At 36.5% G+C, this 16,393-nt stretch overlaps 1 protein-coding gene across 5 annotated transcripts in view; it reads left to right on the forward strand.

The window, feature by feature from the left end:
- The window catches only part of utrn (utrophin), a 364,200-nt gene that overhangs the window by 139,325 nt on the left and 208,482 nt on the right, over positions 1–16,393 (forward strand). For all 5 annotated transcript variants that reach the window (XM_022677556.2, XM_022677560.2, XM_022677559.2 and 2 more), the window contains 3 exons: positions 1,102–1,307; positions 4,419–4,573; positions 7,227–7,416. In XM_022677556.2, coding sequence (XP_022533277.2) covers positions 1,102–1,307; positions 4,419–4,573; positions 7,227–7,416 — 551 coding nt within the window. The remainder of the gene's footprint in view (positions 1–1,101; positions 1,308–4,418; positions 4,574–7,226; positions 7,417–16,393) is intronic.

Here is a 16,393-nt window from a genome sequence, read left to right on the forward strand (position 1 = left end):
TCATCATGATCATGTATTTTTTCTCCTTTATTTTGTTATGGTTATGCATTACAAAGCAAATCTGTTGTTATCCTGTTTACTCGACAGACCAAATAAATATAATGAAACATGGGATTAGTGTCGTGTCCCATGACTTTTGCCATGCCCAATGGAAGCTAAAGGCTAAAAAAAGCTAAATGGAAGCTCTCTTACATTGAATAGGGTGTGAATATGTTCACATTAGGTCTGCAACTATCAATTATTTTCATGAACGATTAATTTGACTAGTTATTTTTTTGAACAATCAATTATTATTCAGATAAAAAGCTAATTTATTTATTATTTTTTTTTTTTAAATATGTTTGACCAGATATTGTTTTATGAACATTTTTAGAGAAAATAATCTTATAATTTGTAACAATAAGTAACACACAACTTACCTTTATTATAAATGTCAGTGTTTACATGAAGAATTAACTACGAAATTTACATACATTTTATTATCACCATTATTTAATAGCACAACAACAAAAGTCATGGGACAGCAGTATGTAAGTTGATTATGAGGTGAGACCCTAGGGGATGACTTGGGAATGGCTACACGGTGTCGCCATTCCCAAGTCATCCCCTAGGGTCTCACCTCATAATCAACTTACATACTGCTGTCCAATGACTTTTGGCATGTCAGAGTAAATTTAACAATCCTATATTTTTCAAATATGAAATTATAAGGGATACAGGAAGTTTTTTTTTTTTTTTTTTTTTTACCCTTTTTTTCTTCATTGCTCTCAGAAAGCTTTGTGTAGAGACTTCTTTGAAGCAGGGCTTCAGGCTTCGTCTGAACAAAACAATAAACTCTTCAGAGCAGAGTCAGAGCGTCAGTTTGTGAGACAGCTGCCATCTCTTATATAAATGTGGATTCTTCAGTCTAAATATTCAGTGATGCTTAAGAATGGGTTAAATATTGTATTATGATATTTAACTACATTTGTACTGCATTATTACAGTACAATATTTAAATAAATTCATGTATCATTTATTACAAAATAGTCGTATTGTATGTTCTCTCAAGTAAATGATGATGAATTGTCTGTGAACGCTCTGTTTGTGCTTTGTGTCCAGTGGAGAAGGTCCGCAGCCAATGGGACGCCACGCAGCACGGCGTGGAGGCACGACTCCTGCAGCTGGACCGCATGATCACCCACAGTGACCAGTGGGAGGACCAGAGGGGGCAGGTCAATGCTCTGATTGGTCAGAATGAGGCACGTTTGCATAACCTGCTGCAGATGGGCCGAGACCCTCTTACCAAACAGATTGGCGACAACAAGGTGAGGAAAACATTAAGTTGTAGAGGCATGTCTTGCAGTAAATCATCTTTCACCAAGAGGTACACTACCCAAAGTAGCTTTTGAGAACCTATTATAGGAGAGTGGAGAAATCTCATGTCCTCTTTTGGTTCCTTAATGAACATACAGTGGTGTGAAAAGGTATTTTTTGTATTTTTGTTATATATACATTTTTCACTTTATGAAACAAACTTAAATATCAGACAAATATAACCAGAGTAAATATATATGAAAAAAAAAATAATTATGATTTAATTTATTAAGTGGGAAAAAGCTATCCAAACCCTAGCCCTTTGTGAAAAAGTGTTCCTCCCACATAAATGAACTGTGATTAATCACACTTTTTGAAAAGCTGAGTCCAATTTCTGATCAATTCCAGACCTGTAGAATCAAGAAATCACTTAAATAGAACCTGTCTGACAACATGAAGCAGCTAAAGGATCTCAAAAAGCAACACATTATGCCATGATCTAAAAAAAACTCAGTCACTGATCATCTATCAGTTTAGAAAAGGTTACAAAACCATTTTTATAGCTTTGAGCTCTTATTCACAAATGGAAAACACATGAAACACTGGTGAACCTTCCCAGGAGTGACCGATTGACTGAAATCAAATCCAAAAAGGGCATGGGCAACTCATCCAGGAGGTCACTAAAATCAAGTCATACTTGTTTCAGTTACAGTCAGTGTTAATGATTTAATAATAAGAAAGAGACTGAGTGAAAATAGTATCCATGGGAGAGTTTCAAGGCAAAAAACACAGCTGATCAAAAAAAAAAAAAAAACACAAAGCCTGTCTTACATTTTGCCAAAAAGCATCTTGATCCCCAGGACTTTGGGTAAATATTCTTTGGTCTGACATAAAAAAAAAAGTGGAATGTTTTGGAAGGTGTGTGTCCCGTTACATCTGGCGTAAAACGAACACATAATTTCAGGAAAAAGAACATCATACTGAATGTAAGACATGGTGGTGGTAGTTTAATAGTTTGGGGCTGCTTTAGGGCCAGGACAACTTGCTGTAATAGATGCAACCAAACACTTTTTCACACAGGGCTAGATTGGTTTGGATATTTTTTCCTTTAGTAAAACAAATTAGAAGTTAAAAAATGTTTTTTTTTTATTTTTTTTTTATATATTTCCTTATTGACTTATCTTTGTCCGATAAAGTTGGTTTGTTTATTGGAAAAATATCAGTAGAACAAAAGAAAATAACAAAAAAAAAAACAAAATATGCCACTGTATGTTCTGTAAAAAGCAGGTCAAAACTTAAAAAAAATAAATAAAATAAAAATCTATATAACAGAAAGGTATCTTATCCTGGGAGTTGGGACCTCTAGGCGGTCGTAACATACTTCCAGGGGGGGATTACATTTTCTCAGCTAAACTTGAGATTTGGGCACTTACCTTTTGTTTTTCTCTACTGAATCAAACCAGTTCATTCTCAGGCTTAATTTAGGGAACTGCATTCTTTAAAATCGGTCGCTTTTTTATAAAGTATCTTTTTTGCTGATTCAAACTGACTCATTCGCCATTTCACTCGAATAAAAAAATAATAAGAGACCACGTCAAAATGATGAGTTTCTTTGATTTTACCAAATATAAAACCTCTGGAATATAATCAAGAGGAAGATGGATGATCACAAGCCATCAAACCAAACTGAACCGCTTGAATTTTTGCACCAGGAGATTAGAGCATAAAGTTATCCAAAAGCAGTGTGTAAGACTGGTGGAGGAGAACATGCCAAGATGCAAAAAAACCTGTGATTAAAAACAAGGGTTATTCCAGCAAATATTGATTTCTGGACTTTAAAAACTTGAACTTTATGAATATGAACTTGTTTTCTTGCATTATTTAAGGTCTGAAAGCTCTGCATCTTCTTTTTTTTTGTTATTTCAGCCATTTTTTCAGTCATTTTCTACAAATGAATGCTCTAACTGAGCATTTTTTAAAATCGTAGTTTTTTTTTTTTATAAAGTATCTTTTTTGCTGATTCAAACTGCCGTTTCACTCGACTCTTCACTCTCAGTCTCGATTGCCTGCCGCAGCTCTGCAAGTCCAGGCTGGATTAAATTGGAGCGTTTTTTAGAAGATCGAGCTTCCAGAAAAAATATAATGAAAAGTACTAAAAGAAATATAAATTTACACAGACAAGCGAAGGAGAGGATGCACGACTGGAGTGTTGGGGTATGTGGCAAAGAACGCTCTATGCCTGATTTCTGGATTTTACTTTTAACGGAGTTCCCAGCACTAAGTTCACAGTTTAATGGCACTGGGAAAAAAAATCCTTCACTTTGGATCAACATTTCTACTTGAATCTGGATTTTCTGCACAATTTAAAAACAGATCCAGAGCCTGTCTCGACGTCAAAGAAGATTTGCGCCTGTTCCTAAATTCCTCAATGTAGGCCCAACCTTTTTATTTGTGCTGCCAATGATTGGTTAAGAATCTTCTAGACTGAGGTAATAGTATACAAGTTAGGATGCCTCTCATGCTTGTGCAGTGAGTGGTCCAGTAGGTAAACAGCTGTGTTCCCAGTGCATGTGGCCTTGGAGGACCTCCTGCCCTGCACATTTTAATGTCTGTCCTGCTCCCAACACACCTGAGCTGGACTATAGAGCAGGGGTAAAAAAAAAATGAGTAAAAACTCCAGGGCAGAGGGTCCACCGGGACCAGGACTGGGAGCCACTGACCTAAGGCATAATAAATAGTGAAGCAGTTTGTTAACAGGTTGTGCTGCAGTACGCAGCTTATCCTGCAAGTGGAGGTAGCGTCCTGTTTTAAAACGTAGTTCTTCTGCTTGGGTGATGCTTTGTCATGCGTTGTCATCTCTATAGGACACTAATTTGATTTGATAAGCACTGAATTGAACACAGTTTAACAGTGTTTTACTGGAGATTCACAAATTTCAGTTCTATCACAGCATCAGCAGGCTTTTCTGTAATTCACGCTGGTTTCCTCTGATGTTTCCCAGCGTGAGTCACTTAATCCACAGGCCTCTTGTCATCCGTGGTGTCAGACACAGCTTTACTCAGGAGACCTAAACTTTTCCCCTCTTTCTTTATGTTATTTCCTTTCCTTTTGTTTCTCTCAAGGCTTTCCTCCAAGACCTGAGCCGAGACCAGCTGACCGTGGCGACCTTTAACGAGCTGTGCAATCAGCTTCTGGAGGACTATTCAGCAGACGACACTCGCAGAGTCAAGGAGGTGATGGACAAACACATCACAGCCTGGAACTCCATCAACAACAGGTACACAGTCAATACCAGACACACACACACAAAATGCACACAGTTGATCAACAAAAGAAAATATTGGCATGGTTGTACATGGTTGTACTACACATAGAGACAAGATATACAGCTCTGAAAAAAATAAAATAAAATAAGAGACCACATAAAAATTGAGTTTCTTTGATTTTACCAAATTGAAACTCTCTGGAATATAATCAAGAGGAAGATGGATGATCACAAGCCATCAAACCAAGCTAAACTGCTTGATTTTTTGCACCAGGAGTGTAGAGCATAAAGTTATCCAAAAGCAGTGTGTAAGATTGGTGGATGAGAACATGCTAAAGGAAAACTGTGGTTAAAAACAAGGGTTATTCCACCAAATATTGATTTCTGAACTTTAAAAACTTAAACTTTATGAATGTGAACTTGTTTTCTTGCATTATTTAAGGTCTGAAAGCTCATTTCAGCCATTTTTTTCAGTCATTTTCTACAAATAAATGCTCTAAATGACAATATTTTATTTGGAATTTGGGAGAAATGTCTGTAGTTTATGGAATGAAACAAAAATGTAAATTTTTTAACCAAACATTTACCTATAAATAGCAAAATCAGAGAAATTAATATAGATTTTTTTCCCCAAAGCTGTATATTGTGTGCAATGATGTGTACAATAATTAGTCGTATCATATAATCGATGATCTTGATTACAAAAAATATTACTATTAAACAACTATAAATGTTCATTGTCTACTAATCGTCAATTAGTAGCACTGCACAAATTTCTGGGAACAGAAACACAATGGAAGAGGGGTGATGAGCTCACTCCCACGGTTTACATTCACCTTGGCCAGCGTCTCCAAAAGTGCCCAATCACAACAGATTACTTCCTCACCAAATAGCAGCAATTTCCATGTTTAAACAGCAATGTTCTAGACACTTGAACAGCATTTGAAAGCCATGTTCAGCTGTTTCTATCATTTTTAAGGGATGGAGGGCATATAAGATCCAGTGCATTGTGCAGCTGCTTTATTATTCACACATTTAATACACTTCCATTCAGCTCTATTACTATTGATTAATATTATTAAGTAATTTATGAGATTTTCAAAATGAGTAGTAAGATTAATAGGGTCATCAAGGGAAAAAAAAAAGTACTTACTTTCAGGACTTTAGTACATAAGTCATTTTGGACCGTTTCTATTGGTCCATTCATCATAAAACTAATAAGAAAATATAAAGAACCATAGCCAGATTCAGGATAGAGTACCAGACAAAAGTTGAGACACATGTTTGACACATCTTCATACTATGTTTATGAAGGAATGTGTAAAGAATCATGAAGTCAGCTTAAACAAAAAAGTTACACAAAGCAAAATGCTCTGTGTAGCGATCCTGATGAGAGCCAGTTTCATCATAACATTTTTAAGGTCTTTGGGACTAAACTTGAAGAGACTTTCATGACTGACATTTTATTTATTTATTATTATTTTTTTTTACTAAGTTAAATAGTTCTTGTCATACTATGGATTAGAAGATGTGTAAAGCTGTCATCTAAGCAAAATAAAATATGTAAAATCTATTCCTGTTTTTTCAACACTTATTTGTTACTAAACAATTCTTTGTTTTTTCATGTTTTCTCATAGTTTGGATGTCTTTAGTATTAATTTACAATGCAGAAAGAAATTCAAATAATGAAAAAGAACCTGAAAAGTCAGGAAGCTTTAAAAAAAAAAAATATATATATATATATATATATATATATATATATATATATATATATATATATATATATATATATATATATATCCATTTGATGGCCTCTTTGATGCTCAACTGACATTTATCTCACATTCAACTACATGTCTATAATATGCAAATGAACTAAAAGGTGAAAGTAAATGATTCTCTATTGAATATAACCCTACATTCAACTCTAATCCAAACACTTATTTCAATATTTTAGGATTGGGTTTAGGGTTAGATTTTAAGTTTAGGTTAAGGTTAGGGTAAGGGTTAGGTGTAGGGTTTGATTTTATGGTTGATTAAGGGTTAAGGTTAGGGTTAGGTATACGGTTATGTTCTATTCTGAATCATTTACACACAACAAGGGGTTAAGTTAAATTTAACGGACATTCAGTTCAATGTTAGTTGAATGTCAGTTGAGCATCAGCAAGGCCATAAAATGGACCATCCAATAAAAGTGTTATCATAAATTCTTTAAACCCCTGAGCTAATCACGCATGTCAACATGTTTCTGTCTTTGTGTACACATATATCACTATGCATTTTGTGGGATTGATGTTGAAGAGACTAGCATCATAATTGTCTGTGCTATTATTGATTATTCAGTCTAATATTCTAATGAATTATATATATATATATATTTAATGAGGAAAATTATTGTATGCTGTTCACATTAGTATGCTTTTATACCTTTGTTTTGTGGCTGTGGGTGTATTTCACTGATTTTTAAATGGTGCGCACCAAAGCTCTAAGTTAACCCCCTTACCTCTTATGGAGCAACTGCTTCATTCCAATAAATACAGTGACATTTTACTGTTTATATTGTATAATTGTAGTTGATGATGCTTATTTCCTTGTAAATCAGTAACTGAAACTTTTTTCTAACTGATGAAATGAAATGAGTTGTGTGATGTGGTGTGGTCCTCAGGGCGTCGGATCGTCAGGCGGTGCTGGACTCGGAGCTGAAGAGTCTGCAGGCGTCTCTCAGGGAGCTGGAGTCGTTCCTCAAGTGGCTGCAGGAGGCGGAGACGACTGTCAACGTTCTGGCCGATGCCTCTCAGAGGGAGGGGATTTCTCAGGACTCCGCCCACATCCGGGAGCTTAAGGGTCAGCTACAGGTAAGAATTGGGCTATTTCTGTCTCTCTTTTGCTTTGTTTCTTTCTGGTTGGCTCAGTGATGAATTTGTGGCAGTGTTGTTCATCTGTGAAGTTGGTGTTATTGATCAGATTGGGTTTATTGATGGTATTTCCTTTTAATACTTGTTTTTGGAGCTAATTTGATTGTACGGTGGCTCAGTATTTGTTATAAATCAATGGCAGTAATGAGGAAATGCATTTGGAACTGGCAGTTATCCACGTTGTTGTTCAGGCAGGTGTAAACAGATCCATCTACTGTAATTGGTAATTGGTGGAACAACAAATTTCTGCTGTTTTCGATTCTTCATTAATGCCTCAAATGTCTGAAGGTGCTAGAAAAGGTGTTGGAAATGGTTCTTAAAGCAATGCCATAGAAAAAAGAACCACATTTGTCTTTTTTAAGGTGCTAAGTTGAACATGTTAAATATTATTATATTACTATGTAAAGATGTAGTGGCATGTCCTGAGCACTAAATCACTGAATTAAGCCACGCACTTTATTTATGTGTGCTTTTTTTTATTTTATTTTTTTTAATGTCCTATCAAACATGTTTGTAAGCCCTGCCCTGTGGAATCATAGGCCCTCCCCAAAAGACAAGACAATGGCTATTTCTCAATACTGAGAATACATGCAGGACTTTTATTCTGTAATCGGATGGAACAGCTGCATACCTGATAAAGTCACCCTTTCAGGGGGCACGGAAAACGTTGTTCTGAAAACATAGGAGCACATTTTCACACAGCCGCTTTCCTAATAATTAAATCACACATCTAAAGTCCAAAATACTACAAAATCCCGCAAAAAAAAGGTAAAATTTTGAAGACAGTATTATTTTGAAAATGTATAACTTTTTGTACTTTCTGTTTCGCTATTGCACCAATACTGGTGTGTGGTGCATTCTGGGATGTCTGTCTGTTAGAAGTCCATAAAAGTCACCTTCCATGCATCCTCATCTGGGTATTTGTAGAGTAACTGTGAACTTCTAAATGGAACAGTGTCTTGGGCTGCGACTGATGATGTTTCTCCGAGTCTACATGAATAATACAAGTACAGACAAGAACGCAGATTGAGAAACGGCCAATGGCTGCCCACATACACTTTGTATGCAAGCTGGAATTTATAGTGCGTTTAGGTTTATGCCTGTGTGAAACCAAACCAAACAGAGGGAGAAAACACTGCAATTAAACAAACTCCTCAACTAATCCAGACCATAGAAACCAAATACAGGTGTAAAAAAAGCCCTTAGTCATGATGCTAACAGCCAGGCTTGGATTGGAGTTGCTGTGCTAACAGGCACCGCAGCTAGACATGACAGGGTTTAGATCAGGTTAGTTGGAGCAGTATTAACAAACAGCATTACAGCTCTAACCATGTTGAATCAAACAGAGCAGCTGGGTTTGGCAGAGGAAACATATCTTTTGGTCTGGTCATTTAATAGAGGTCTGGGAGTGTGAAAAAAACTTTTTTTTTTATTAAAAAAAAAATTGATATAACTGTTCAACAATTTACATATTTTTTTTTACAATCAAAAATCTGATTCTTAATGGACCCAAGTTGGTTCTTCTGAGGCATCACCCGAATAACTTTTTATAGTAGTGTGTGATATCTAATACGACTTTAATGTGTCAACTTTGACATGCTGAGATGTGACACTGATGCAGTTAAAAGACATTCTCGTTGTGAAAACACTCCTCATCCATGATTCATGTGACTAGGCTGTGTATGCTGTGTGAAATTGGTGTGTGTGTGTGTGTGTGTGTGTGTGAGAGAGTATCCTCCTGCTCGAGCGATTCCATCTTCTGGTATGATATGGCTGCACTTACAATTTAATGCACTTATACTGTATATGAGGCTGAAATGTGAGCTCAGCAGGATGCTGCCTTCTGCATACTTGAGTGTGTGTGTGTGTGTATTATTAGATCTGAGTGTGTGTGGGTGTGTATGTGTATGCACATGCACGAGCACCCCCTCCATCCTATTATCGCCCTGTCGGCCCTCATTTGTACACACTTCAACCAAAGTGCAGTGCAAAAGTGCACAGCAGTACCATGTGAGTCAACCAGCAGGAGACTGTCCAATATTTTCTAAACACAACCGCCAAGTTTAAGACTCTTAATACGGATATTACTTCATGGACCTAAAAATGGAAAATTGGAAAATTCCGTACTGTGCTGCATCTAAAGCTTGTGATTGATTACCACAAACAAGAGTTCAGAGTGTTCCTTGTATTTTTCAGAAGAAACAGTCATCTCCTGGTCACATCAATGTAATGTATACACAAACTCCTTTCAGAGTCACAGTTGGGACTTGAAAGTATCCTAGAAAACCTCGGAAACCGTATTTAATTTGGTAAAGTGAGCTAAACACATTGCAGTTTTTATTTTTGTTAAACAAAAGTGAAAAATGGGTCTAACCCAAACCTCCAAATCTGTTCAATATCAGTTTTGAATTGTTACCTTTACACCCCTAAAGCTGATGAAACCGTGAAATCTGACTGCAGCTGTGGAAGAATTTGGTGTTGTTGATACTAGAGAGCAGCTCTGGTGTAATGCTCCAGAGCCAGTCTCGTTTCAGACTTCCAGCTCCAACCCTGCTCCATGCTGTTTACACACTGAGCGCGGTATGTGCAGCGTTCACTGCTCGCATTTGCGCAACTCCTTTTACTATGCAGACATCCGCACACTTATGAGTATGAGGAGGCTTATAAAGGGGCAGTGTACACATTACTGAATACTGACCATTACATATTTCCCTCAGGCCATTTAAATGGTCATCCCCCCCATTGTGAGCATGTGTGCAATACTAAACACTTCCTGACATTTTTATAATGAAATTTCACATGCATTCTTTATACCAGCGCCCCACATAGGTTTTAACTCCCCTCAAACATGCAAGTGTATATACTATATATATATATATATATATATATATTTATATATATTTATATACTGTATTTTAATTGACACCACTAATATAAAATATAATTGCATTTTACAACTTTATTTTTTATACATACATTCTTTTTACATTTATATATCCACTATAAAAACCTGCCTCTTAAAAAGGAAAAGTGCGATTCATTTAGCTAATCACTGAATATTGTTGTGATTCCTTATATTACATTTTTTAATCGATCGACACCACTGCTTTAAATGTATTATTACACATATTTGGACTGATTTAATTTTATTCTGCCACTACATTTAAGGTAAAATGGGAGATATAAACATGACATGTCTTGTTTAAACACTCTATCAGATTCTGTTATCATTGAGGGGGAGCAGTGGCTCTCAGGACTCAACTTAGGCCCAAGTAATCAATATTAAATTAGTTGCCAACTATTTTAATAATACGATTTTAATCTATTTAATCAATTAGCTGTGGCAGCCCTAGCATATAAACTAAAAAAAAAAAAAAAAAAAAAAAAAGTATTTTAAGGGCTATTGGTTGTTCCACAATAGATGCAGTATACCTATATTGTGTATTGTATCCTTTTTTTTGGCAGATATATAAGGGGTGTGTCTCTAGAATAACAATAAGTCCGGTCCATTTAACTTGATCCAGTAGGATGCACTCAAGATCTGTACTGTAGGTCACTGACTGCAGTGTCTACAGTAGGCAGTAAATAAGACAGCACTTTCTGCAGGGAGTAAGAGGTGTATTGGCGGCAGTACAGTTTGTGACAGATAAAGCGGAATGCTGGACAGCAGGTACAGATGATAAGGTGTGCTCTCCTAACCTTTACACACTCCTGGAGAAGATTATTGGACTGACATGAATAGCATTAGACATTTGCTATTGGACCATCTAATGCTGGACCAGAACCTTGTTTTTGGCAGGATGCTCTTCACCCACAAACCCTCATAGCATTTATTGAAAGCTTTTACCGATGAACCCACTGATCTGATGTGTCCAGTCTCTGCTCCAGTTCATTTACAGCGTTTTTACAGGGCACTGGCTGTGAGTCCTGCAATCCTCCTGCTCAGCACACTGCTGTGATCTACCTGCTCCCACTGATTCAGCTCCTCCACTGATGATCAAGCAGTTCTGGAGTTTAATCAGGTGTTCTAAAGCTTTAAAATCACCACTGTTTGTTCATTAAACGACTGTGGTGGGTGCACTTTGGCTCATACTTTCACACAGCAGGTAAATCAATGTGGCCCAAATCTATATTTTTTGACCAAAATATTTTATTTTAAAATCATTTATTTTTGAAGCTTCAGCTGTGTTCATACAATGTATTAGAAATCTAAGTGTTTGCAACACTAGTCTTAGCCTTCTTACTGTATATTATTGGAAAGGACTAGGGGTGGGCGATATGGCCCTAAACTAATATCACGATATTTCATGGTATTATCGCAATAACGATACTCTTGCCGATATGACACAAAAAAAATAAAAATACAAAAATGCAACAAAACAAAACTTACATTTTATTATTGTATACGATATGATACAGCACACCCCTAACTGAGATATATAAAAAAAGAAGAATTTTAGCAGATTTCTAAGAGAAGTCAATGATCCAGAATGTCATGATACTACTACTAATAATAATGCACTCCAAATATTTCCATATATCCAGGATTACAGTAAAATAAATGATACTGGACAGATATAATCTGTCTCCAGTAAATATTTAATAGGAAATGAGAAATGTGATTTTTTCTTTTGCTTAAAACAGCAAAAAAGTAGGACCCTGCTGTGATAATTAGGGGTGAGTGATATGGCACGATATTTCAGGGTATAATATCGTTCACGATATTCCAAAATGTTGGCGATATTATCGCGTACGATAAATATATGGCACTACCCTAGAAAGGACACATTAGTGCACTGGAGAAAGTAGGGACATTGAGCCCAGCTGAAATCTGATTGGGCCCCTAAAGTGCCCCTATCCTATCACTGTCCTGATCATCTGTCCTTTGCCCAAAAGAGAGATGATCAGATTAAAGGTGGATGCAATTCCATTACCAATTACTAGTGGCACTAATGAGTATCTGTGAAAATTTTTAAAAAGGTTTTTAAAATCTGTCTACATACTAGTGCATATTTTAATAGTGTGGGCAATATACCAATTCCTGCTGGAAAATAAAATCTGCATTGCACTTATTTTGGATTTTGGATCAGCAGATGACATGTCTCTCCAAACCATCACTGATTGTGGAAACTTCACACTAGAGCTCAAGCAGCTTGTACTGTGTGTCTCTCCACTCTTCCTCCAGACTCTGCTTTCTTGATTTGAAATAAATGAAATGCGAAATTTACTGATGACCAGTGAAGATTTGGAGAGACATGTCTGTCATCTGCTGGTGTTGATCCACTGTGTTCTATCAAGTCCCGGAAAGTCTTACAGCACTTCATGCTTTCCTCTGCTGACAACTTTTATGGAGATGCGAATTTCATTTTTCAGCAGGACTTCGCACACTGCCCTCACTGTAGCCAAAAGTACCAATTGGTCTTACATAATAATTTAATTTTCTGAGATAAATAAACAATAAATACATGCTTAAAATAGATCATTCTGTGTGTAATACAACTATATAATATATGAGTTGCAAAATTTGAACTAAATTACTGACAATTTTTTTTTTGGTAGTGCAGTGAAAATGCATAGAAATTTGATAAGTAGATTTTTTTATAAAGTTTATTTTATGCCAGAGGTTTTACACAAATATATAATCTGCAATCAAAATAGCTGATTAGTTACATATAGAAGAAATTAATTAAGGAAAAAATCAAACAAGAGATTCCAGAAGCAAAAGACTTTTTAGAAGCAAATTCCACAAAAATTCACAGAAAGTGCACAAAAACGAAAGCAAAGGCTGACAAAATCCAATTCTAGAAAACACAGTTCCACTGTTCTACAGGTCAGGTTCTCTTGTCCATTAGGCATGTTACTAACAGTACTGATAGTGTGTGCGTTTTTTAAACAGGTTCAACTTCAACTAGCCGCCCTGTCCTGTTTATTAGACCGTGAAAGACTGTAAACTGCAGCTTGTGAGAACTGAAAGTGAAGGACGTTTCTAAACCCCGGTTCTGTTTCTCGTGTTGTATGTATATAGGCTCTGAGTGGTCAGGGATTAAAGCCGGCTGACTGAGTCAGAGAGGATATTGATTTTAGTCCGGAGCTTTTTGTTCTGGGTGAACGTGAAGTGTGAGATGAAACCTCCTGCTTTGTGCTGCTGCTGAATGCGCGCTCTCGTGTTGGAGGTGAAATTGCAGCAGGCGGGCACTTTGATTGGACTTGTGTTCACGACCCTTCGCACTCTTTCTTCTCTGATCTTTTGTTCTCGCTCTCGTCCTCGTCCTTTCTCTCCTGCATCCGCTGGCCCTGTATCTGCGCGTCTGCGTCTCGGGCGGTCCGTGGGCCACAGTGTGCTCATTGTTTTGTGTAAGTTGGCAGAAGCTGCTGGTCTCTGTGTTTAGAGTTAGAGCTGCTGCAGATAGATGATATTTTATGCTGTAGTTTAATAATTCAGCAGTAATGTACTACAAAAGTTTATTAGCCAAGGGATATACACTATAAAGACTCAATTAATGCATTAAACTAAATGAAGAGCTAAAATTCTGAAAACCAAAGCAGATTTCAATTTTTGACAGTTACAAGTCGATTTTAGCTGATTCTGTTTCAAAGAATGTGGAGGAGTTTTGTCCTATAGTATAATGTGTTATTTTTGAATAAATAAATAATCATGGTTTTATCTTAATGTGTTATCCAGTTTTACTTCATGACCTCTGATTAATTATTTTGAGTGATTGCTATTAAACCATGGGTAAAACCTTATATGTAACTGATAGATGTCATTCTGATTATATTGCATTAGTTAGAACTTAATGTTAGTTTTTTTCTTAAACTATTTCAGTTTACTTTTTTGGTATGTTTTATTACCCATTACATTCCAAAAACTCTTGTTTTGTGCAGAAGATTTACTAAATAAATTGACAAACATATTTTTGGACTGGGGCTCATTTTTTTTCTTACATTGTATCGCACCTAATACAACATAAATCAGGATCTCAGTTGTCTTAATCTTTCACATTCTTGCTGAACTGACAATCAATATTTATAGCAACAGTAAACCTGAGATCAATTTAGGTTTTGATTGATTGTGAACTTGGCTGTTTGGCAGATAGGTTTCTTTGAAATTTGACAAGATCAAGATTGGAAAAAAGACATTTTTCTAGACAATTTTCTGAATGCTGTTCCTGATCTTATATTAGCTAGTTAACAGTCTTGTGTATAGAGCCAAAACCTTTAGATTACTATCTGCACACTGTGCTTATAGCAAAAGCAAAAAATAAATTCTTAACTAATTAAAATCTTGAAGTATTTCAATCTTAACTAGTCTCAATTTTTCATTTACAGGTTTTGCTAGAAACATTCAACTTTGATTTAGATCATTAGACCCAATCCCAATCTTAACTTGACTGACAATAATGTAAATTGCACCAAAAAATTTGATTCTCTTCTTGCTCAATTTCAACCTATTCTGAGCAAAAAGTCTGATTACAACAGTCTGATGTCTGTTTCCAAGATTGCCTGTCATGTTTATATATTTTTTTTGCAGGAATGAAAAATTCTGTCTGATTTTGTTTTTGGCGGATTCCAATCTGGAATGTCTGATTCTGATCTAAATCTTGGCTAATTTTGACTGTAGGTAATTACCTGCCATTCATTTAAATCTAATTAAATGTTAATTCTGTTCTTGGACTGTTCTGATTGTGCTGAAGTCAAGTTTTTACAGTTTTTGGTCGCTGCCTCAGCTAGCAGTTGGCTTTGTGTTTCTGTATTATACCAGTATGGCGGTTGTTGTTGTTGCTGTTGTGTTTGTTGCGGTTTGTCTTGATAACTGAGGAACTTAAAGAAGCCACGGTTGGTTTGGTGAAGATGTGAGAGTGTGATGTCACTGTGGTTTTTACTGTGGCAGTATATGTTTTGTGTATTATTATTATTTTTTTATGTTAGGGATACACAGAGGTGTTAGCATGTTGCTATAGTGTGTTTTCCCCATAAATAACTGTCACTGCAGAGTATAACCGCTAAAATGCTAACACCAGGGGAACAGTAACTGCGCTTCCACACAAACACACACACACACACACACACACACACACACACACACACTGAAACAGAGAGTGAGACTTGAACTTGGAGACACAGAAAGAGACCTTGGAAGGATAATTAGAAGAGCGTTGTTCAATATTTTCTTAAATCAGTAGATTAATCAAATGCAATTTTGCCGTTAGTGTGAGCGTGACACACACACACACACACACACACACACACAGAGCATAGAGGACACAGCACATTAGATGAACGACAGAGGACGTGCAAAGGTGAGAGAAAGACAGAGAGCATAGCTTAGAGGCAGCCTGTATTAACCTACATTAGCATTTGGAATAACCCAAATTAGCACACATCTCCAACAACTCTCACCATCACAGCAGAGAGCTATCAAAATCTGCTACATAATCCTAAAGCAGCATTAAGAATGATCATTTCTGTTGTAACTCAGTATGATCAGATATTAAGGAAACTTGCTGAGTTTAAGCACTGGCAGCTCTTGTCTGCAGAGCTTCAGCCAGTGTTTTCTTATTTGAACTGTGCAGTACGTCACAGTAATCTGTGTGGGTTTTAGCCTCCAAATCCGTCCAGCGCTATTCCCCCAGTCCCATTTCCACACTCAGGTTTGCCAGGAATAGAACACAACTGAAAAGCTGGCCATTTTTCTGCTAAACAGGTGATCACTGAGCTTCAGTGAGGTTGCTAACCTTAGCTAGGTAATTCACAGTCACCACTAATTTAAAAGACACTGGCTTTTTGAATACTAAAATGTATATATTCAGTAATGAGCAGCAGAGTAAGACTCGTTGTCTCTTGCCAATGTGTGTTAATCTGGCAACCGTTGTAAGCTACGTGTCTGGGAAGGAGAAGGTAGGGCAGAAGACCCTGT

Source organism: Astyanax mexicanus, chromosome 13, assembly GCF_023375975.1.
Source record: "Astyanax mexicanus isolate ESR-SI-001 chromosome 13, AstMex3_surface, whole genome shotgun sequence".
NCBI classification, from domain to species: domain Eukaryota; kingdom Metazoa; phylum Chordata; class Actinopteri; order Characiformes; family Acestrorhamphidae; genus Astyanax; species Astyanax mexicanus.